Below are 23661 nucleotides of genomic sequence, written 5' to 3'. Positions count from 1 at the left end.
CTGTTGGAATGTGTTGCTCTTTCTGTGTTTTCCAAGTCTTCCTCGTTTTCCCTCCCTTTTCTTTATTTTATTACATTATTTGAACTTGGTGTGTGAATTGATTAATGACGCTGGAGGAGATGGCTGCCATTTTACGGGCTCGTAACCAATTGTGCTATTGTGTGTGTTTTTTCCACGTTATGTGTAACTTATTCTCTTATAACCATAAAAAGCTTCTGGATATCAGAACAGCGATTACTCACCTCGTACTGAACGAAGATTTTTTCTTTAATGAATCGGATGCGAAGGATTTACATCAGTCACCGGACAAGGCCCAAATCCCCGTCATTCACATGAATAAGAGACAGAGATATCATTTTTACATTTTAGTCATTTATCAGACGCTCTTATCCAGAGCGACTTACAGTAAGTAGTGAATACATACATTTCATGGATTAAAAAAAAAAATTGTACTGGCCCCCCGTGGGAATCAAACCCACAACCCTGGCATTGCACACACCATGCTGGCATTGCGAACACCATGCTCTACCAACTGAGCCACAGTGAGATATAGGGGTCATAGGTCAGGGTGCCTTGTAAGAATCAGACGGCGAGTGGGTAACCCGCCTCTATCATCAGTCCTATTAGCCAACGTGCAATCATTGGATAATAAACTGGATGAGCTCTGATTTAAGCCTATCCTACCAATGGGACATTAAAACTCTAATATCTTATGTTTCACTGAGTCGTGGCTGAACAACGACATGGATAACATGCAGCTGGCTGGGTTCTCTGTGCATCGGCAAGATAGAACAGCTGCCTCGGTAAGACAAGGGGTGGCAGTTTGTGTCTATTTGTCAATAACAGCTGGTGCACGAAATCTAATATTAATGAAGTCTTGAGGTTTTGCTCGCCTGAGGTAGAGTATCTCATGATAAGCTGTAGACCACACTATTTACTATTTTTCATCTATACTTTTCGTAGCTGTCTATTTACCACCACAAACCGATGCTGGCACTAAGACCACACTCAACAAGCTTTATAAGGCCATAAGCAAACAAGACAATGCTCATGCAGAGGCGGCACTCCTAGTGGCCTGGGACTTTAATGCAGGCAAACTTAAATCCATTTTACCCAATTTCCACCAGCATGTTACATGTGCAACAAGAGGGGAAAAAACTATAGACCACCTTTACTCCACACACAGAGATGCATACAAAGCTCTCCCTTGCCCTCCATTTGGCAAATCTGAGCATAACTCTATCCTCCTGATTCCTATTGACAAGAAACAACTAAAGCACGAAGTACCAGTGATTTGCTCAATACGGAAGTGGTCAGATGACGCAGGTACTAAGCTACAGGACTGTTTTTCTAGCACACACTGGAATATGTTCCGGGATTATTCCGATGGCATTGAGGAGTACACCACATCAGTCAATGGCTTCATCAATAAGTGCCATGGATTACAGGCAACATCCACACTGAGCTAAAGGCTAGAGCTGCCAATTTCAAGGGGCGGGACTCTGACCCGGAAGCTTATTAGAAATCCCGCTATGCCTTCTTACGAACCATCAAACAGGCAAAGCGTCAATACAGGACTAAGACTGAATCCTACTACACCAGCTCCAATGCTCGCCGGATGTGGCAGGGCTTGCAAACTATTACAGACTACAAAGGGAAGCACAGCTGTGAGCTGCCCAGTGACACAAGCCTACCAGACGAGCTAAATTACTTCTATGCATGCTTCGAGGCATGCAACACTGAATGAGAGCACCAGCAGTTCCGGACAACTGTGTGATCACCCTCTCCGTAGAGGTCAACATTCATAAGGCCCAGGGCCAGACGGATTACCAGGACGTGTACTCCGAGCATGCACTGACCAACTGGCAAGTGTCTTCACTGACATTTTCAACCTGTCCCTGACCGAGTCTGTAATACCAACATGTTTCAAGCAGACCACCATAGTCCCTGTGCCCAAGAACACTAAGGTAACCTGCCTAAATGACTACCGACCCATAGCCCTTACGTCTGTAGTCATAAAGAGCTTTGAAAAGGTGGTCATGGCTCACATCAACAGCATCCTCCCAGACACCCTAGACCCACCCCAATTTGCATACCACACCAACAGATCCATAGATGACGCAACCTCTATTGCACTCAACATTGCCCTTTCCCACCTGGACAAAAGGAACACATATGTGAGAATGCTATTCATTGACTACAGTTCAGCGTTCAACACCATAGTGCCCACAAAGCTCATCACTAAGCTAAGGACCCTGGGACTACACACCTCCCTCTGCACCTGGATCCTGGACTTACTGACGGGCCGCCCCCCAGGTGGTAAGGGTAGGTAACAACACATCTGCCACGCTGATCCTCAACGCGGGGGCCCCTAAGGGGTGCGTGCTCAGTCCCCACCTGTACTCTCTGTTCACCCATGACTGCATGGCCAAGCATGACTCCAACACCATCATTAAGTTTACCGACGACACAACAGTGGTAGGCCTGATTACGGACAAAGATGAGACAGCCTATAGAGAGGAGGTCAGAGACCTGACAATAACCTCTCCCTCAATGTGAGCAAGGAAGGCCGAGCATTGATGAGAAGGCCGAGCACTCCCCCATTCTCATCAATGGGGCTGTTGTGAAGAGGGCACGACAACGCCTTTTCCCCCTCAGGAGACTGAAAAGATTTGGCATGGGTCCTCAGACCCTCCAAAAATTATACAGCTGCACCATCGAGAGCATCCTGACTGGTTGCATCATCGCCTGGTATGGCAACTGCTCGGCCTCCGACCTCAAGGCACTACAGAGGGTAGGACCTCTATACCAGGCAGTGTCAGAGGAAGGCCCTAAAAATTGCCATAACTTCGCCACCCTAGTGTCATGCGGTACAGGAGCAGTACCGGAGCTTCTATTCTAGGTCCAAAAGGCTTCTTAACTTCGACCCCCAAGCCATAAGAGACCTGAACAGCTAACCAAATGGCTACCCAGACTATTTGCATTGACCCCCCCCCCCCCCCCCCCAATTTTACGTTGCTGCTACTCTCTGTTTATTATCAATGCATAGTCACTTTACCTCTACCTACATGTATATATTACCTCGACTAACCTGTGCCCCGCACATAGACTCTGTACCGGTTCCCCCTGTATACAGCCTTGTTACTGTTATTTTATTGTTGCTATTTAATTATTTGTTATTTTTCTATTTTCTTAATTTTTTTTCCTTTTTTCCTTTTTATTTATTTATTGTTTACTATAGTTTATTTAGTAAACACTTTCTTAACACTTTTTTTTTTTTTAACTGCATTATTGGTTAAGGGCTTGTAAGTAAGCATTTCACTGTAAGGTGTTGTATTCGGCGAATGTGACCAATAAAATTTGATTTGATTTAAATCTCTATCTTTTTCCTTTTTGTCTCTCTTTAAATCCCTCTCTCTTTCCCCCTCTCTCTCTCTCTCTCTCTTTCTCTCATTCAATTCAATTCAAATGGCTTTATTGGCGTGGGTAATATGTTTACTTTGCCAAATGCAAGTGAAATAAATAATAAACAAAAGTGAAATAATCAATCAAATATTAACAGTAAACATTGTACTCACAAGTTTCAAAGGAATAGACACATTTCAAATGTCATTTTATGGTTATGATGTGCAAATTTCACTCACTTTCGTTTCTTTCTCTCTGTCTATCTATCTTCTTCTCCCTGTCTTGTTCTCTCTGTCTTGTTCTCGCTCTCTCTCTTTGTATGTCTCTGTCTCTGTCTTTCTTTCTCTGTATCTCTTTCTTTCATCTCCCTCTCTCTCTCTCTCGCTCGCTCTCTTAATTGGAACCATGGCCAGCCCAATATTGGCTTTGATGTAGAGACAGATGGTGTTGTTATCTACACAACAGCTCTCCCTGCCAGTACACACACACACACACACACACACACACACACACACACACACACACACACACACACCCGCCCCCCCCCCAGGAGCTTGATTAGCTATCCTGGAGCCAGTCTTGAGAGAGCAGATCAAATCACCCACAAAAGCATTTATCACATTTATATCATCTGCATTAGAGCACGCTCCTATTATCTCACATCCTCTCTCTGTCTCTCCAAACAGACATGGCGTTTTCTCAGGTTGTGCTTTACTGTGGGTGTTGCTTAGTATTTCTTAGGTAGTAGGATTGCAGCACTCTGATAATGAATATAAAACATTTGGCATGGCGTCTCTCCTCTCCCCTCACCACGACTGGCACATATGGAAGTAATATGTAGACTCACACACATAGGCAGAGAGGCCAGGAAACCAACCACAGGCAAATATGCTTTTAAAACGCCACAGACCATGCAGGGTACTGGGCAGCATGCACATGTTATTGTTGGGTTTTAAACTTTGCGGAGAGAAGCAAGGGACCAATGTTACAGTAAGGAGGCTTAGCTCTCTATAGCTGTTAGGTAGACTTCTGTGGATTGTCGACAAATCTCTTTGAAAGTATGGGTAATATTTAATTGTGTCACATTGCATGTTCTGCTGAACAGTTGAGGATGCCAAATGCTTTTTCAACAGATATGACCCTTGTAATTGTGTTATACCCATGGAAATTAGGCTAGCCCGCTTGCCAGAGGCCAGTATGTTTCATATTGGGCTTGTAGAAAATGTTCCAGACTAGAGTTCCATCCCTGGTTATACTCAAGTACCCTTATATTTGGCTTTGAACTGCCCAAGAACTCCTCATTGGAGATTAGCTCCATGCTCAGTTAGGTAGAATGAGGTAAACTTTTGGCTTTGCAAAGTTCCACGGCGCTCACCTCTGAGTGCAGACCTGAGCTGATTCCAGACCGACAGAAAGAGGCCAGACAGACAGACAGGCCATGCTTGGGTGCGTTAGGTGTTAAGTCATATGATACAGCGAGCCCAGGACTAAGCTAGTCAGTCAGTCAGTCAGTCAGTCAGTCAGTCAGTCAGTCAGTCAGTCAGTCAGTCAGTCTGTCTGTCTGTCTGTCTGTCTGTCTGTCTGTCTGTCTGTCTGTCTGTCTGTCTGGGTCTGTTTGTGAGCAGAGGACATATAAACAACAATGATTTATGTGTTCAGGGATAAAGTTTAGGAATAAAGCCCTTTCTCTCTCTGCACGTTTAGTCATATCCTCCTCTTCTCTTTTCAGGGAGAACGGGGTGATAACAATCACAAGGCAACGAGTAGCGTACATGCCTATGACAGTAGGGACAATATAATAGACAAAAATGTATGTTCTGTGTATTGTACGGATCATTGAGTTAATCGTCCCATTGTGTCAGTCATTGATGTCTATGCATATAGCACTACGTTGAAGTATTGTTGATACTCTAGGAGTGGAAAAATTAAGAATAGCATTGCTTTTACATTTTAAAGCAGTTCTCATGCAAGGGCTGGCTTCACAGTTTATGTGTTCTTGTAAAAGTGGATGCTAGTGGCAATTACTTTCTTCAAACTTTCAAGTCTTTGATAAAAACATTACTCATATATTTCATTTTTTTTAAATCTCAAAAGCCCTCCCCTCTCTCTCTCTTTCTTTCTCTGTCTCTCTCCCTCAGCTAACTGGTCGAGTCCCAAAGTGGGTCTCTCTGAGTCTCTTCTTTCATATTCCCATTACATATTACTGAGGTTTCAAATCACCCTGGAAAGGCCTGGAGCTAATTTGGGTTTTCAGGCTTCCCCCTCTAATTCTTTCAGACTAATTACAGTCATATTGCCACAATTAAATTGATAAACTCTGCTGAGCTTGGGAAGGTTTTCCAAAGTAAACCCCTTCCTCCTCCTCTTCATCTTCCCCCTCCTCTTCCTCCTTTCCTCTCTTTTCTCAGCGCTCCTCCATTGCTCTATTTCATATTTGATAGCTTAGGTGAGGCAGTCAGGCAATGGCACGGTGCTCCATCTTTCTCCACTTAAGTTTTCCTTTCCTTCCTGCCATAGTCTTAGTAAACGTTATCGCTAAAAATAAATATCTAAGTAGCGGTGAATTCTTCGACAGTGTCCGTCTCCCTGGTCTTGGAATTTATTATCTGTGGTGACAATGCCAGGAACATAGAGAGGAGAGGCCACGGGTCAGGCAGATGTTGCACATAGTGTTGGCTAGTGTGTGTGTTTGTGTACGTGCGTGCGTGCGTGCGTGCGTGTGTGTGTGTGTGTGTGTGTGTTTGGGGGGAATGGAGAACCTCTCTGTCTGGAGCTCCAAATACCCAACAGAGATAATGTGACTAATTTTCACACAAACAAACGGACACCATAATCTGAAAAATGAACCAACGTTGCAGTAGATTATTGCGTTTTTGCTTTCCTCTTCCCCCTCGTTGGAAAATTCCTATTAACCAAAATATGGGGAAGGCAACAAAGTGTGAATGATCCTAAATGTCCACCTACGCTTTAGGGAAATGGTCCATTCAGCACTACGCTCTATCAGTTTAGTGTTATGAGTTAATGTTTTCATTTGGCCTGCCAGGCAGCACACTGTCAGCTGCCCCCCACTTTACATTGGAGGCCTTGGTATTAAGAATAACAAGTATGGAAATATAATGAGGTAGGCTATCTAGACCAGACTGTGTGTGGGGCTGCCGACTGGCCTGGGATGCTCAGCCCTGCTCACAGTTGTACTACAGTCAGTAGTAGGTTTTTCAGCGCATGTGAATGTTTATCCCTCTGAAATGAAGCATATGGGTCGAGGTCCATTAAGAACCAAAGGGGTGGTCTCGCTTTCTCTCTACTTCTCTCTCGTTCTCTCTCTCTTTCTCTGCTCCCTGTTCTATGCACATGCACACACACACTCACACATGCCAAGCTCAGCCAAGTTTCTCTCTTTCCCTCCATCCCTTCCTCAATCCCTCCTTCCCTTCCTGCCAGAAGACAAACCAGCATTTCATTGTGGGCTCAGGGCTCCGCTCACATTTTCTTCTTCTTTTTTTCACTCTGCATATTACAGCTGGGTTTTGTGAACACTTTTTTACCTACCTAGGCTTAGGCTGCGTCTCATTGTATCACCCCACTCTCAGCCGGCTCTAATATGACAAAATGATCTACTTTGAGATGATCCCCAATGGCAACGCCAAACAAACATACTGCATTGATAAAAGTTGTCTCTTTCTTTTGTACCTCTGAGTTATTGTGTGTGTGTGTGTGTGTGTGTGCGTGTGTGAGCATGCATATACAGACACGCGCATCTTGCATATGTATTACCTATGATGAAGACAGATAAGTGTTTGTGCATATGCGATCACGTGCGTGTGTGTAACTGCTAGCTACATTCATGACAGACAGCTCCATACTACTCCAGCTGTTTGCTGCCATTTTGAAAAATCCCTGCACACGGCTTACGCACAATAACAGGTTATATAAACAGTAGAAACCATACACCTTATTGTGCAAGGGGACCTTGTGTGAAAATAAGGAGAGGACATTGTGAGAAGTCTTAAAATAATGAATGGGGATGGAGTGTGAAAGATGTGTTTGCGCGAAGTTTAGATGAAGGTTTTAACTTTGGAAAGGTCTGCTCATCTCTTTCTTTCTGTTTGCCTCTAGGCAGGCCTTTACTTTTATTGTCTCGAGTTTGTTATTTTCCCATAAAGTGGATGAACATATCAATACAGAATTTAGTTTTATGTGCATATCTTTATCAACAAAGAAGTCGTTGTGAGTGAAAGTCTTGAAAACTAACTCCATGAGCCCAACAGAAAATACGGCTTCTGAACAGTAAATCACAGCTACCTTTTTGTAGCTTACCATATTATGTCCTCAGTAACTCTATACATGTATTTCCTTCTGTAGCTGAAATGGAGACTGCTAAAAGAAATCAAAAGTTATTTGATGTAGATTAGACTATCAAAAATCATCCCTATGATATTAAATCAATGCTTATTGCTCTCTGGACTAGATATTCCGATACTGTAAATCCCCACCGCATATTACTGTTCCTATGGTATCTCTGTGTTTCTTCACCCTAGGTCCATAATGCTTTAGGTAGTCTCTTAGCGCCGGTTTCCCACACACTGATTAAGGCTTAGTCTCTCTAGACAGCTGGGTTGCCTCCCATAATTTTCAAATGTTCCAGCTAGGGTCGGGTTTTTTCGACACTAATTAAGCCTTGTTCTAGACTAAAAATAATTTCCAATGGAGATTCTCCATTGAGCTTGCTTTTTAGTCCAGGACTAGGTTTTATCTGTGGCTGGAAAACCAGGCCATACTGTCATACAGAAACCTACTGTATCACAGTCATTCTGTGGAATCCTTACCTTCAGCTCTTTTCTCTCACCGGCAAAGTGATGTCCCTCTGTGGTTCCTTTAGCCCTGAGACAAGGCTGTAGACTCCTATAACTGACTACGAGTCTTATTACACCTACTGTAATACCATAGCAGCCTACAGCCATGTCTCGGGGCTGTCTTCTGATGTACACTGTCTGTCTGTAACCTCATTGTGTCTCTCAACCCTCCAGCTATCTGAAACCTCAGTGGTCCAATTCCCTGTGTCTTGTGTAGCGCTGATACATAGCTGTAGACTCCTACATTATGACTCCTAACACACTACAGCCATGTCTCAGGGCTATGTCTGTTGATGAAAAGTGTACTGTATGTCTGTCTGTAAAGCCATGGTGTCTCTCTTACTGACTGTCTATAACATTGTTGTATCTCTCCTTCCTCCAGGTATCTGGGGGATCTGATGTCCACTTCCCTCCAGGGAACTTCTCCCTCCACTGTCATGTTCAGAAGGAGGTACTTCCCCATGGCAACGAGCACCTCCTCAACTGGGCCACCAAGAAGTACAGAGCCGTTACCTCCTTCTCCGAACTCAAGATTACCCTGGACATCTACATCAAAGTGGGAGAAGGTGTGTTTCACTGTTAGAGGGACAGTATGGAAAAAGGTGGTACCTAGAACCATAAAGGGTTCTTTGGCTGTCCTTTCTGTAGGATAACCATTGGTTTCAGGTGAAACCATACATCAAAGTGGGAGAAGGTGTGCCACATTCTCATTTAGAATGCCTGGGGAGACTTTTACACCTAATTTTGCTAACTGTATATTGTCACATAGACTTGACCAGTTGCACATAGACTTTCTTTCTTTTGTAATCTGGCCCCTTGCTTTCCTTGCTTGTCACTTTTCTTATTTGACCATGAGCCCAGAGTCAGTGGAGTGAGGTAGAAGTGACTGATGGAAATGCGTAGTATGTTTGTGAGGGATCGCTGCTCTGATTGCTAGCTTGTGTGTAGGCCTGCTGCCAGATTTGAGGCCTGATAGACTAGTCCTGTGCACTATGAGAAAAAGAGGGAAGTGGCAGAGTTGTACCGAAGTTCATGACACAAGAACAAAATCTGTAGACTGAGAGATCAAACATGGGACTGTTTCTTGCTATTCAAGTATTCAAGCAGGTTTAGTCAAATACACGAGAGGGATCTATTTATCATATTATCTCCTACTTAACTCCTCAAGCTGCTGTTAAGTAAGATGATAGGGGCCTTGCTCCTCAACTTGTGTCTATAGGAAGATCTCTTCTGAGCAGCAAAGTTTGTAGTAAACTAAACTGTCGAAGGCATTAATGGGTTTAGGGAATGTGAGATGTTCCTTGATAACTATGAGCTGTAAGTGGAAAACTGTGAAGAGGTGTCTTGAGCAAAAGCAGACAGTGGGGGCCTCATCTCCTCTCCACCAGTCAGTAGAGTTACTGTAGTAGGGAGGCTGGCTGTTGGAAGTCCAGGGCTCCTCCAGGGATGTTGTGTGATTGATCCATTGAAGCCATGCTTCACTCCTTCCTTCACTGTTTCACTCCCCACTGGTAAACCGAACCGACAGCACGTTCAACTTCATCCTACATTAACATCCAGATAGATAGGAGACCTTTTAACGACTATCTTTCACTGCAAGACAACATCACAGTTACTGCCAGGAGTGGAGGGGAGTAATGGCTCCATTACACATTACAGCATTATGTCAAAATCAAATCAAATTCTATTGGTCGCGTACACATATCTAGCTCCAACAGTGCAGTAATATCTAACAATTCACAACAATACACACATCTGAAAGTAAAATAATGGAATTAACAAATATAGAAATATTAGGACTCCGACATTGCTCATCTTAATATTTATATATTTTTTAATTCCATTATTTAAATTTTAGATTTGTGTATTGTTATATATATTTACAGTACCAGTCAAAAGTTTGGACACACCTACTCATTCCAGGGTTTTTTTTTTGTTTGTTTTTTTGACTATTTTCTACATCGTAGAATAATAGTGAAGACATCAAAACTATGAAATAACACATATGGAATCATGTAGTAACCAAAAAAGTGTAAAACAAATTGAAAAATACTTTATATTTTAGATTCTTCAAAGTAGCCAACCTTTGCCTTGATGACATCTTTGCACACTATTGGCATTCTCTCAACCAGCTTCACCTGGAATGCTTTTCCAACAGTCTTGAAGAAGTTCCCACATATGCTGAGCACTTGTTGGCTGCTTTTCCTTCACTCTGCGGTCCAGCTCATCCCAAACCATCTCAATTGGGTTGAGGTCATGTGATTGTGGAGGCCAGGTCATCTGATGCAGCACTCCATCACTCTCTTTCTTGGTCAAAATTCCACAAATTAACTTTTAACAAGGCACACCTGTTAATTGAAATGTATTCCAGGTGACTACCTCGTGAAGCTGGCTGAGAGAATGCCAAGAGTGTGCAAAGCTGTCATCAAGGGTGGCTCTTTGAAGAATCTCAAGTATAAAATATATTTAGATTTGTTTAACACTTTTTGGTCACTACATGATTCCATATGTGTTATTTCAGAGTTCTGATCTCTTCACTATTATTCTACAAAAGTATTCACCCCCCTTGGCATTCTTTCCTATTTTGTTGCCTTACAACCTGGAATTAAAAGTGATGTTTGGGGGGTTTGTATCACTTCATTTACACAACATGCCTACCACTTTGAAGATGCAAAATATTTTTTCTTGTGAAAAGAAAAAGAAATAAAACAAAAAAACTGAAAACTTGAGCGTGCATAACTATTCACCCCCCCAAAGTCAATAATTTGTAGAGCCACCTTTTTCAGCAATTACAGCTGCAAGTGTCTCGGGGTATGTCTCTATAAGCTTGGCACATCTAGCCACTGAGATTTTTGCCCATTCTTCAAGGCAAAACTGCTCCAGCTCCTTCAAGTTGGATGGGTTCCGCTGGTGGACAGCAATCTTTAAGTCATACCAGATTCTCAATTGGATTGAGGTCTGGGCTTTGACTAGGCCATTCCTAGACGTGTAAATGTTTCCCCTTAAACCACTCGAGTGTTACTTTAGCAGTATGCTTAGGGTCATTGTCCTGCTGGAAGGTGAACCTCCGTCCCAGTCTCAAATCTCTGGAAGACTGAAACAGGTTTCCCTCAAGAATTTCCCTGTATTTAGCGCCATCCATAATTTCTTCAGTTCTGACCAGTTTCCCCAAACCCTGCCGATGAAAAAACATAATGAGAGGTGTTGGGTTTGCGCCAGAGATAGCGTTTTCCTTGATGGCCAAAAGCTCAATTTTAGTCTCATCTGACCAGAGTACCTTCTTCCATATGTTTGGGGAGTCTCCCACATGCCTTTTGGTGAACACCAAACGTGTTTGCTTATTTTTTTCTTTAAGCAATGGCTTTTTTCTGGCTCCTCTTCCGTAAAGCCCAACTCTGTGGAGTGTACGGCTTCAAGTGGTCCTATGGACAGATACTCCAATCTCCGCTGTGGAGCTTTGCAGCTCCTTCAGGGTTATCTTTGGTCTCTTTGTTGCCTCTCTGATTAATGCCCTCCTTGCCTTGTCCATGAGTATTGGTGGGTGGCCTTCTCTTGGCAGGTTGGTTGTGGTGCCATAGTCTTTCAATCTTTTTACAATTGATCTAATGGTGCTCCGTTGGATGTTCAAAGTTCAAAAGTATTTTTTTATAACCCAACCCTGATCTGTACTTCTCTACAACTTTGTCCCTGACCTGTTTGGAGAGCTCCTTAGTCTTCATGGTGCCGCTTGCTTGGTGGTGGCCCTTACTTAGTGGTGTTGCAGACTCTGGGGCCTTTCAGAACAGGTGTATATGTACTGAGATCATGTGACAGATCATGTGACACTTAGATTGCACACAGGTGGACTTTATTTAACTAATTATGTAACTTCTGAAGGTAATTGGTTGGACCAGATCTTATTGAGGGGCTTCATAGCAAAGCGGGTGAATACATATGCACCACTTTTCCATGTTTTTTTTTCTCACATTTTTAGTAATTTTTTTTCATTTCACTTCACCAATTTGGACAATTTTTTGTATGTCTATTACATGAAATCCAAATAAAGATCAATTTAAATTACAGGTTTCAATGCAACAAAATAGGAAAAACGCCAAGGGGGATGAATACTTTTGCAAGGCACTGTAGAAAAGAGTAAAAATAAAGAAAAACCCATGTATTGGTAGGTGTGTCCAAACCTTTGACTGGTACTGTATGTATGTGTACACGTGATAGGATGTATAGACATTATGGACAGTATGCAGATAGAATATTTAGTATATCTGTGGAATACCTAGAATAGATTAGTATATATACAACAATAGTTGAGGGATGGCATTGAGTAGAATACAGTATATACATATCAAACGAGTAAAACAGTATTTAAATATTATTCAAGTTACCAGTGTTACATTATTAAACTGACCAGTGATTCCATGTCTATGTACATAGGGCAGCAGCCTCTAAGGTGCAGGGTTGAGTAACCAGGTGGTAGCTGGCTTGTGACAGTGACTAAGTTCAGGGCAGAGTACTGGGTGGAGGCTGGCGAGTGATGGCTATTTAACTGTCTGATGGCCTTGAGATAGAAGCTGTTTTTTAGTCTCTCGGTCTGAGCTTTGATGCACCTGTTATGACCTCGCCTACTGGATGATAGCGGGGGGAACAGGCCTTGGCTCAGGTGGTTGATGTCCTTGATCATCTTTTCGGCCTTCCTGTGACATCGGGTGCTGTAGGTGTCCTGGAGGGCAGGTACTTTGCCCCCGGTGATGCGTTGGGCAGACCGCACCACCCTCTTGAGAGCGGGATACCAGGCAGTGATACAGCCTGATAGGATGCTCTCAATGGCCATCTGTCAAAAGTTGTGAGAGTCTTAGGGGCCAAGCAAAATTCCTTCAGCCTCCTGAGGTTGAAGAGGCGCTGTTGTGCCTTCTTCACCACACTATCTGTGTGGGTGGACCATTTCGATGTGGATGGGGGCGTGCTCCCCCTGCTGTCTCCTGGAGTCCACAATCAGCTTTTTGTTTTGTTGAAGTTGAGGGAGAGGTTATTTTCCTGGAACCACTCCGCAAGGTCCCTCACGTCCTCCCTGTAGGCTGTCTCGTCATTGTTGGTAATCAGGCCTACTACTGTTGTGTCATCTGCAAACTTGATGATTGAGTTGGAGGCAGGGTGAACAGGGAGTACAGTAGGGGGCTGTGGGGCCCCTGTGTTGAGGATCAGTGTAGTGGAGGTGAGGTTTCCTACCTTCACCACCAGGGACCGGCCCCTCAGGAAGTCCAGGACCCAGTTGCACAGGACGGGGTTCAGACCCAGGGTCCCTAGCTTAATGATGAGCTTGGAGGGTACTATGGTGTTGAAGGCTGAGCTGTAGTCAATGAACAGCATTCTTACATAGGTATTCCTCTTGTCCAGATGGGATAGAGCAGTGCGCAGTGTGATGACGATTGCATCATCTGTAGGTTCGGTATGCAAATGGAATGGGTCTAGGGTGTCAGGTAAGGTGGAGGTGATATGATCCTTAACTAGCCTCTCAAGGCACTTCATGATGACAGAAGTGAGTGCTACGGGGCGATTAGTCATTTAGTTGAGTTGCCTTTGCTTTCTTGGATACAGGAACAATGGTGGACATCTTGAAGCAAGTGGGGATAGCTGACTGGGATAGAGAGAGATTTAATATGTCCGTAAACACTCCAGCCAGGACACGTCTAGGGATGCAATCTGGGCCGGCACCCTTGCAAGGGTTAACACACTTAAATGTCTTACTCAGAGAATGAGAGCCCACAGTCCTCCAGAGTGGCCTGTGTCGGTCGCACTGTGTTATCATCAAAACGGGTGAAGAAGGTGTTTAGCTTGTCCAGGAGCAAGATGTCGGTGTCCGCAACGTGGCTGGTTTTCCCTTTGTAGTCTGTGATTGTCTGGAGTCCCTGCCACATAGATCTGGTGTTGAATTGCGACTCCACTTTGTCTCTGTACTGACGTTTTGCTTGTTTGATTGCCTTACGGAGGGCATAACTGCACTGTTTGTATTCAACCATATTCCTGGTCACCTTGCCATGGTTAAATGCGGTGGTTCATGGTTTCAGTTTTGCGTGAATACTGCCATCTATCCATGCTTTTTGGTTTGGGAAGGTTCCCACAGTCAGTGGGAACAACATCCCCTATACACTTCCTGATTGACTCAGTCACTGTGTCAGTGTATACATCAATGTTATTCTCAGAAGCAACCCGAAACATATCCCAGTACACATGATCAAAACAATGTTGAAGCATGGATTCTGATTGGTCAGACCAGCGTTGAATAGACCTTAGCATGGGTACTTCCTGTTTGAGCATCTGCCTATAGGAAGGGAGGAGCAGAATGGAGTCGTGATCTGATTTGCCGAACGGAGGGCGGGGGAGGGCTTTGTAGCCATCCCAGAAGGGAGAGAAACAATGGTCAATAGTTTTTGATGCACGAGTTGTACAGGCAATGTGTTAATAGAACTTCAGAAGCTTTTTCTTCAGATTCGCTTTTGTAAAGCCCCCAGCTACAATAAATGCGCCTTCAGGATTTGTGGTTTTCAGTTTGCACAAAGTCCAGTGTAGTTCCTTGAGGGCTGTCGTGGTATCGGCTTGAGGGGGAATATACACGGCTGGTACTATAACTGAAGATAAATCTCTTGGGAGGTAATACGGTCTGCATTTGATTGTGAGGTCAGTATTCTAGGTCAGGTGAACAAAAGGACTTGCATTTCTGTACGTTATCAGAATCACACCATGAGTAGTTAATTATGAAACATACACCTCAGGCCTTTCTTTTATGCTCTCCATGTTCTGTGCTCTCCATGTTCTCAGTCACTTGGAGGAGAGCAGAGAGAACAGAGAGTGTGTGATTGCTTAGCCTTGAAGCAGTCATCCATTCAGCCCCTCTCTCTGTCATTAGATCCTGTGGTTTGGCAAACGTCCAACATGCCATGTTTACCACAGAGAGAGAGCTCTACTTTCCAGTCCGTCTCCCAATGTCTTTTCCTCTCTGGTACCTTTTCATGAGGTGGGACAGATTTCCACTTTGTTGTCTCAGGCCATTAACACACACACACTCTCTCTTCCTCCGCTCTTCAAAGTGCCATGAGGACGTTCGGGGAGGAAGGTGTCAACCCTTTACTTTATATTCTCTAAACCTCATTACTGTCCAAGACCTTGTTTGCCAAATAAGGAAGCATCTGTCTTGTGATTCCTCTGAAAAGATGGAGAAGAGGATTGCATGCCTGGGCAGTTGGATGGAGTATAATAATATTTGAGTAAATAAATGATAAGTTAAAATGGTGGGAAACCTGACATCTAGGTTCGACGTGTTTATGACTGATATTGTTCAAAATATATTTTCAAAACATATTGGCCTTAATTTTGTCAGAACTTGAATAATAGTGTTCAATACAAAACCTGTCTGTCTGTCTGTCTGTCTGTCCTGTCTGTCTGTCTGTCCCTGTCTTTTACCAGCAATCTCAAAGTGTTTAGATATCTCAAAACGTTGGCTGAACACACTGTAGTGTAAATACTCAAACTAAATACCTCACCCATTTGCTCATGAGGAATCATCTTGAAAGTAAAGAAAAACTTGCACACAGTGATTCCTAGTATCACTTCAGTATATTAAGCTTACGTATCGTCCTCTCTGCCTTCGTCAGAGCTTCTTCCTCTTGATGATTAATCATGTATAATCACATCACATCCAGCGTTCGAATTATACATTGAGTCATGATCTCATCTCATAATCACATCCACCCACCTTCTCCTTTCCTCTTCCAGACCCAGTGTTCTCCGATACTTGCAAGATCGACAACAAGTTCCTCTCTCTGAACTACCTTGCTGGCTACATAGAGTCCCAGGCCTCTAAAGGCTGTGTCCTGTCTGGACCAGACCAGGACCAAGAGGTCCACATCATCGAGCTGCAAGCACCCAACTCTAGTAGGTCGGTACTGTAATCCACCACAACACAACCATAACACAACCGTAACATAAACATAACTCCAGCTGGTCAGTACTGTAGCCCACGACCAGAACCAAAACATAGTCTGACCCAAATAGGGTGCACGTTTATCTAGTTTGGGCTGGTTTTCTGGACTCAGATTAAGCCTAGTTCTGGACTAAAGAACACTTTCAATGGAGATTCTCTATTGAGCTTGCTTTAAGTCGAGGAGCAGGCTTAATCTGTCACTGGGAAACTGGCCCTTTATGTCAATATGATACACATTATGTCGATCACAGTAACTCTTAACATGAACCTTCATGATCTCAGTGTTATTTCCCCATTACAAGAGGCCAGAATGGTCGCTCTCTCTGGTCTCTGGTAGTTTGTGTTGGATACGAAGGAAGAGGGGGGTAATATTGACCTTATGACGTTCTGTAAAGAACTATATCTCAGGCTCAGAGTCTATGGGGTTGTCCCAAAATGGCACCCTATTCACCATTTGGGATGCAACCTATCTCCAGTCTGCCAGATAATCGCCTCACTCTTCCAGTGGTGTGATTACTTTGTATATGCATGAAGAGCCCAGAAATACATGTATTTCACCATACTGCTGCTATGTGGTCTGGTCTGTTACACACGTCCTCTTCTTTCTGGGAATACTTCCAGTTTCTTAATCAGTTGGCCAGACTGAGAGAAGGCATGTAAATACAGAGTGTTTTGGGCCTTCCATAATTCTTATGGCTCTCTCCTGGCTGGCTCTCTATTCCCTTCTCTCTCTCTCTCTCTCTCTCCTTGAGCAGTGCGTTCCAGGTGGATGTGATTGTTGATCTGAGGCCGTTGGGGGCAGATGTTCTGTTGCATCGTGACATCGTGCTGCTGCTGAAGTGTCAGAAGTCTGTCAACTGGGTCATCAAGGCTCACAGCGTCAGCGGGAAACTGGATGTAGTGGTACGTGACTCAGAACGTCACTCTGAACGTAACAAACACAGCCTCTCCTTTTGGGAAGAGCTGTTTTGACCTAAATTTAAAAAAAAATGATTTTCAGTAGTAGCATTTTATTTAAAGGCCATCTCCAGAGACCCAAGACTCCATCCCTCAGCTTTATAGCAAACCAAGTGGCGGCACTGTTGTTGAGTTGTTTTTCAAATTGAGTAGTTCAACTTTAAGATTTTTCACTGCCAATATTTTTTTCACTGTCTCAGTAACACATCACAATGGCACCGATTGTGTGAGGGGATACAGGCAGAAGAACCATGTCACAACACATGACTAGACGGGCACAGCAGACAGACAGCCATGTCACCACTTTTTGTTGTTGACCAATACATTTGTCACAATCTGAGGAGTGTTGAAGTGGCACCTGGTTTCAACCTGCCTGCAGGGGATGGAGGGATGGAAGGAGGGAGGGGGATGGATGAACCGTGAAATATCACCCCGACAGCACTAAGGGTTGTCATCGCATCAAATAAGGAGGGGGAAGGAGGAGGAGAAAGGGGGAAGAGAGGAGGGGGGCAAGACATTTTCATAGGCTCATCACAGACAGTATTTGTGCTCACAGCCTCACACAGCCTGACCTGTTTGTCATCCATGATAATGTGAGTTATGAGCGCTGCTGACTGATATAATATGAATTGTAATTTGTAACATATCATACGAAATGGGTGATGGACATCCACAAATGAATATATGCCATACGAAACGTAACATATCATGCTAAATGGAGTGTCTCGGATTTACATACAGAATCATACGAAATACTCTTGAGACCAGGTTAAAATCCTGTGTAATAAATACATCCATGACTGTCTGTAGAATTTAAATATTGTTTCATTCTTGTTAACATTGACACCCACACACTGTGGTCGTTTATACACTTTTATTGTAATTGAAAGACATACATACACACATTTACAAGGCTTACACCAAGGGATAATTATTTGGTTTAAGGTTGACAATGCAATGTATGTATAAAAACAACAACAAATAAACCATTTACGTATATCTGAAGTCATAATGATGGATGGCTCTTACACCTTTGGCACATAGACAACAGATACCTAATGGATATAACATTTTATCTATTAATAAGATGTTTTTTTTTTTTTACTTAAAAGGTGGGTCATTTGAAAGCCAATTGTAATTTACAATGATGACCTGGACTAAAGGAAAAAAGACCATCTCTGTGGCTCAAACCAAACTGGCCTGCCCTCCTATCCTATCATCTTTATGAGTGCTGCGTAGCTCCATTCCATGGTCCCTATGCTAAGTGCTGACCTCAGTGGAGGTGTCTTGTGTTGTCTTATGGGCTCTGGGTTGGTTCCCACATTATGTAACAGTCGCCCTCATGCAGGCAGGGTGGGTGTGTGCCTCTGCTAGGCAGCCAGCTCTGTTTAGGCCCAGGTTGCATCCCAAATGGCACCCTATTCCGTATGTAGTGTACTGCTGTTGACCAGGGTCCATGGATCTCTGGTCACAAGTAGTGCACTATATAGGAATTAAGGTGCCATTTGGAACACAAACCTACACTCCCCAGCCTCTGCCTGTTTGTACAGCTACACTTTAGGCTATCACTGCACTGAATCAATCAGGCCAACAGAGCAGGTCTACGGTTGGCTACAGTAGTAGGTTACGCTAAGAGAAACATTAGGGGGAGGAGGGGACTGGAAACTGAGGACACATGGTAGCGATGTGCTGTGCTCCTGACCTACAGTTTACTGTTCTAGGACAGTACCAGCTTGGGCCTATATGGGTTGGCAGGTAGCCTTGCGGTTAAGAGCGTTGGGCCGGTAATTGAAAGGGCGCTGGTTCAAATCCCCAAGCTGACTACGTGGAGAGAAAACATGTGCTGATGTGCCCTTGAGCAAGGCACTTAACCCTATTTGCTTTGGATAAATTACTAAAATGTAAATATCTGTTTAACATGACAGTTAATAACCAAATCAAATATTATTTGTCACATGCTCCGAATACTTAACCGTGAAATGCTTGCAGATCTCAACAAACCATTTCTGTATGAACCTTGCTTTGTGCACGGGGGCATTGTCATGCTGAAACAGGAAAGGGCCTTCCCCAAATGGTTGTCACAAAGTTGGAAGCACTGAATCGTCTAGAATGTCATTGAAGGCTGTAGCATTAACATTTCCCTTCACTGGAACAAAGGGGCCTAGCCCCAACCATTATTCCTCCTCCACCAAACTTTACATTTGGCACTATGTTTTGGGGCAGGTCGGACTGCCAGATGGTGAAGCGTGATTCATCACTCAAGAGAAGATGTTACCACTGCTCCAAAGTCCAGTGTCTGCGAGCTTTACACCGCTCTAGCCGACACTTGGCGCATGGTGATCTTATGCTTGTGTGCGGCTGCTTGGCCATGGAAACCCATTTCATGAAACTCCCGACGAACAGTTCTTGTGCTGACTTTGCTTCCAGAGGCAGTTTGGAACTCGATAGTGAGTGTTGCAACCGAGGACAGACAAGTTTTAAGTGCTACATGCTTCAGCACTCGACAGTCCCGTTCTGTGAGCTTGTTTGGCCTACCACTTTGCGGCTGAGCCGTTGTTACTCCTAGACATTTCCACTTCACAATAACAACACTTAAAGTTGACCGGGGCAGCTGTATCAGGGCAGAAATTTGACGAACTGACTTGTTGGAAAGGTTGACTGAGCTCTTCATTAAGGCCATTCTAGTTTGTCTATGGAGATTGCATGCCTATGTGCTCAATTGTATACACCTGTCAGCAATGTGTGCGGCTGAAATAACTGAATCCACTAATTTGAATAGGTGTCCACATACTTTTGTATATATAGTGTATCATTAAGGGATCATTATAGGAAACAGATAATACATTCATTGTTATGTATACATTATTGATAACTTCAACTTCAAATGTTTACTGAATCTATGGACAGCTGCCCGTTTGCTCCCGCTGGACGTGGTCACTTTTTTCAGTTGATCTTAGGGACATGGAAAAACATTTAAATGACTCCTGGGTTGATAAGGGCTGTGAAATCTGCATGGTCTGTCACACAGACTGTTGTGCTGTTACCGACATCATCAGTGTCTCCAGCAGACAAATGTAGTTCTTCAAGTGTTGGCATTATCAAGTCCCATCGGAACAGCACAGACACTCAATTTCGGTCTGCATTGCCTTCCATTTTTCTCCGATTTTTCACATTTACACCACCAGTTCCCCGTGACTCTCTCTCTGGGCGCTGCCACTGGTTGCTGGTCTGCCTGATCACCTGTTGCCATTTCCCCCATTCTGTCTCGGCTTCTATCTGTCCAAGCTCTTCATCAGTATATTCTGGCCCATATAAATATGGTTCTGCAAAGTATGCATCCTCTTCAGGCTTGTAGCTGTCCGACTCAGACATGTTTTGATTTTGATGTAATGGTTTTGGGCAGTGTAGTGCTTGAAAGATGTGTCTGTACTGCGCTATCCTCGAGAAGCAGTGCTCCGTAGAATTTGGACGTGTGGCTAAGCAAGACTAGCAGCACGCGGATGTAGTAGTGACATAGAAATGAGTTCCAATACAAGGGCAAAACAGTAAACACAGTTCAGGATATATAGACTCTTGCAAGCAACTAAGACAGCCAAAGAAATCTCAGGAATGGAAGTCTGACCAAAATAATTGCCTGGGTGAGGCTTCAACACTAAAAGTAAGTGGAAAATGAGGTCTAACATGTTAAAAACCGAAATATCCCTTTAAGCATTCTTATGGCTATTTAGCAGTCTTATGGCTTGGGGGTAGAAGCTGTCTTGGAGCCTGTTAGTCTGACAGATGATGCTCCGGTACCATTTGCCGGATGGTAGCAGAGTGAACAGTCAATGACTTGGGAGGCTGGAATCCTTGGCAATTTTTCTGGCCTGATATAGAGGTCCTGGATGACAGGGAGCTCGGCCCAAGTGATGTACTGGACTGTCCGCACCACCCTCTGTATCGCTTTGCGGTCGATGGTGGTGCATTGCCATACCAAGCCGGGATGCTTTCGATGGTGCAGCTGTACAACTTTCTGAGGATCCGAGAGCCCATGCCAAATCTTTTCAGCCTCCTGAGGAGAAAGAAGACTGTTGTGCCCTCTTCACAACTGTCTGGGTGTGTGTGGACCATGTTAAGTCCTTAGTGATGTGGATGCCAAGGAATTTGAAGCTCTGAACCAGCTCCACAACAGCCCTGTCTATGTGGACAGGGACGTGTTCTCCCCTCCTTCTCCTGTATTCCACGGTCAGCTCCTTGGTCTTATTGACATTGAGGGAAAGGTTGTTGTCATGGCACCACACTTCCAAGTCTCTGACCTCCTCCCTGTAGGCTGTCTCATCGCCGTCGGTGATCAGGCCTACCACCATCGTGTCGTCACCAAACTTGATGATGTTGTTGGAGTTGTGCGTGGCCATGCAGTCATGGGTGAACAAGGAGTACAGCAGGGAGCTAAGCACACTCCCTTGAGGGGCCCCCGTGTTGAGGGTCAGCCTGATGTAGGTGTTGTTGCCTCCCCTTACCACCTGGGGCTGTCCCGCCAGGAAGTCCAGGATCCAGTTACAGAGGTAGGTGTTCAGTCACATGGTCCCCAGCTTGAAGATGAGCTTGTAGGGGACTATGGTGTTGAACACTGAGCTGTAGTCTATGAACAGCATTCTTACATAGCTATTTCCCCTCTTGTCCAGGTGGGAGAGGGCAGTGTGAAGTGCAACTAGATTGCGTCATCTGTGGATCTGTTAAGGCGGAATGCGAATTGGAGTGGTTCCAGGGTGTCTGGGAAAGTACAGGCCAGGCTGACATAGAGTACATGAGCCTTGGCCATATGTAGTACACTAAATAGGGAATAGGATGCCATTTGTGACAGAGTGGATCTGTGAGAAGGGATTAGCTCCCTCACATTATACAGCACGGAACACTGCGGAACTAATGAGGAATTCTGGTAGAAATCTGACACATTAGACGAAGTCCCACCATTGATCAGGCCTTCGATGTGTGTGTGTGATCGTGTGTGTGTTTGATTGAGCGTGCATATGACCCTTCACCGCTATGGGCAGTAGTACATTTTTCATGGGTTTTCCTTCCATGAAGAAACCTGACAAATGTAAAATGGTTCTTCGACTTTTACTCTGTCAAGATATGAAAGTATGTGAAATACTCTCACACTTTATTGATGTGAAATACTCCCACACTTTCATTGTGGGTTGTGGTCGCGCTGGCTTTTGAAGCTGGCAGGGTCGTTTTTACTGTTCCATACAGTCAGACAAAGGAAATGAAACTTTAACAGAGGTAGAGATTACTGTAAATGCTGCTGACTAGAAGAGAAAAAGCACCCACTTTGATCTCTATAAAATGACTTTCATGACACAGACTGGTTTAAAATATGGTCAGATTGCTCTGTCTGTACTGAGCGATGAGCATCACATAGGAGTGACTCCATCTGTCGGAAGAAAATGACTGTATACTGTATGTCATATTTAATATTCCATATGACTAATATAAAGCTGTATTTACCTTTCTTTCAGACGCCAGATACCATCAGTCTGAGCCCCAACACAGAGAGGCTGATGGAGGTGTCTAGGACCCCTAAGCACCACCTCCCGTCTGGCTCTCAGGCCCTGATCAAGTGGGCAGAGGATCATGGTTACGGACCAGTCACCACCTACACCCACACACCTGTAGCTAACACCTTTAATCTGAGGCTCAGGGAGCCAGGTGAGAAACACCCAGGCTTCTATAATTCTGTTTCTAGACAACTGATTGTGTTGTTGTTGTTGTTGTTGGTGCCCCCCCCCCCCGATCTCTGCAAACAGTTTTTACGATTCTTTATAGAAAATATTAGATCCCAGATTGACAGTAGCCGACACCATAACAGCATTTCTGGTCAGGAGGCACTAAAGGCAACCGCTCTGAAACTCTCTACTGCTTCCTTTTGCTCCTTTGAGAAAATATCCTTTGATTCTCTCCTTGATACTGTAGCTCACATGAAGACCTCCTCCTGCCCCTTAGAAGTGATCCCTACTAGACTACTAAAAGAAGTTATGCCTAATGTTGGCCTCAACATTATGTCCATGAACTCTGGCTCCTTTCCAAAAACAGCTCTGGTCCAACCTCTCTTTAAAAAGCACAATCTAGACCCCTCCTCTCTGAGTAATTATAGACCTCTAAACGTCCTTTTTTATCCAAGATTTTTAGAAGTAGTTTTCAAGCAATTGGTGGCTTATTTGAGTATGAATAACTTATTAGAAAAATTCCAGTCGGGCTTCCACTAGGCTTGGGCGGTATACCGTATACCGGGGTATTTGGAAGTAGCCACGGGATGTTTTTTCAATACCGTCACCATTGAAACTACTTATTTTAAGTTTTTCAATAAATGTTCATATTTGTAGCTTATTTTTGAGTAAATACCTGCAGTCAAATTGTGCAATATATTAGGAGATAAAGCAGATTGCATTCTTCATTTCACCTGTCACATTATTTTACATTAAGAATCTTACC

The 23661-nt window shown here is 43.9% G+C and overlaps 1 protein-coding gene across 3 annotated transcripts in view; it reads left to right on the top strand.

Annotated features, from left to right (window-relative positions):
• LOC106560309 (transforming growth factor beta receptor type 3) overlaps positions 1-23661 on the top strand; it is a 162609-nt gene that overhangs the window by 108255 nt on the left and 30693 nt on the right. For all 3 annotated transcript variants that reach the window (XM_045687705.1, XM_045687706.1, XM_045687704.1), the window contains exons 5-8: positions 8641-8824; positions 16023-16185; positions 16986-17133; positions 22689-22878. In XM_045687705.1, coding sequence (XP_045543661.1) covers positions 8641-8824; positions 16023-16185; positions 16986-17133; positions 22689-22878 — 685 coding nt within the window. The remainder of the gene's footprint in view (positions 1-8640; positions 8825-16022; positions 16186-16985; positions 17134-22688; positions 22879-23661) is intronic.

Source organism: Salmo salar, chromosome ssa10 (assembly GCF_905237065.1).
Source record: "Salmo salar chromosome ssa10, Ssal_v3.1, whole genome shotgun sequence".
Taxonomy (NCBI): domain Eukaryota; kingdom Metazoa; phylum Chordata; class Actinopteri; order Salmoniformes; family Salmonidae; genus Salmo; species Salmo salar.
This window is presented reverse-complemented; position numbering and strand designations above follow the sequence as displayed.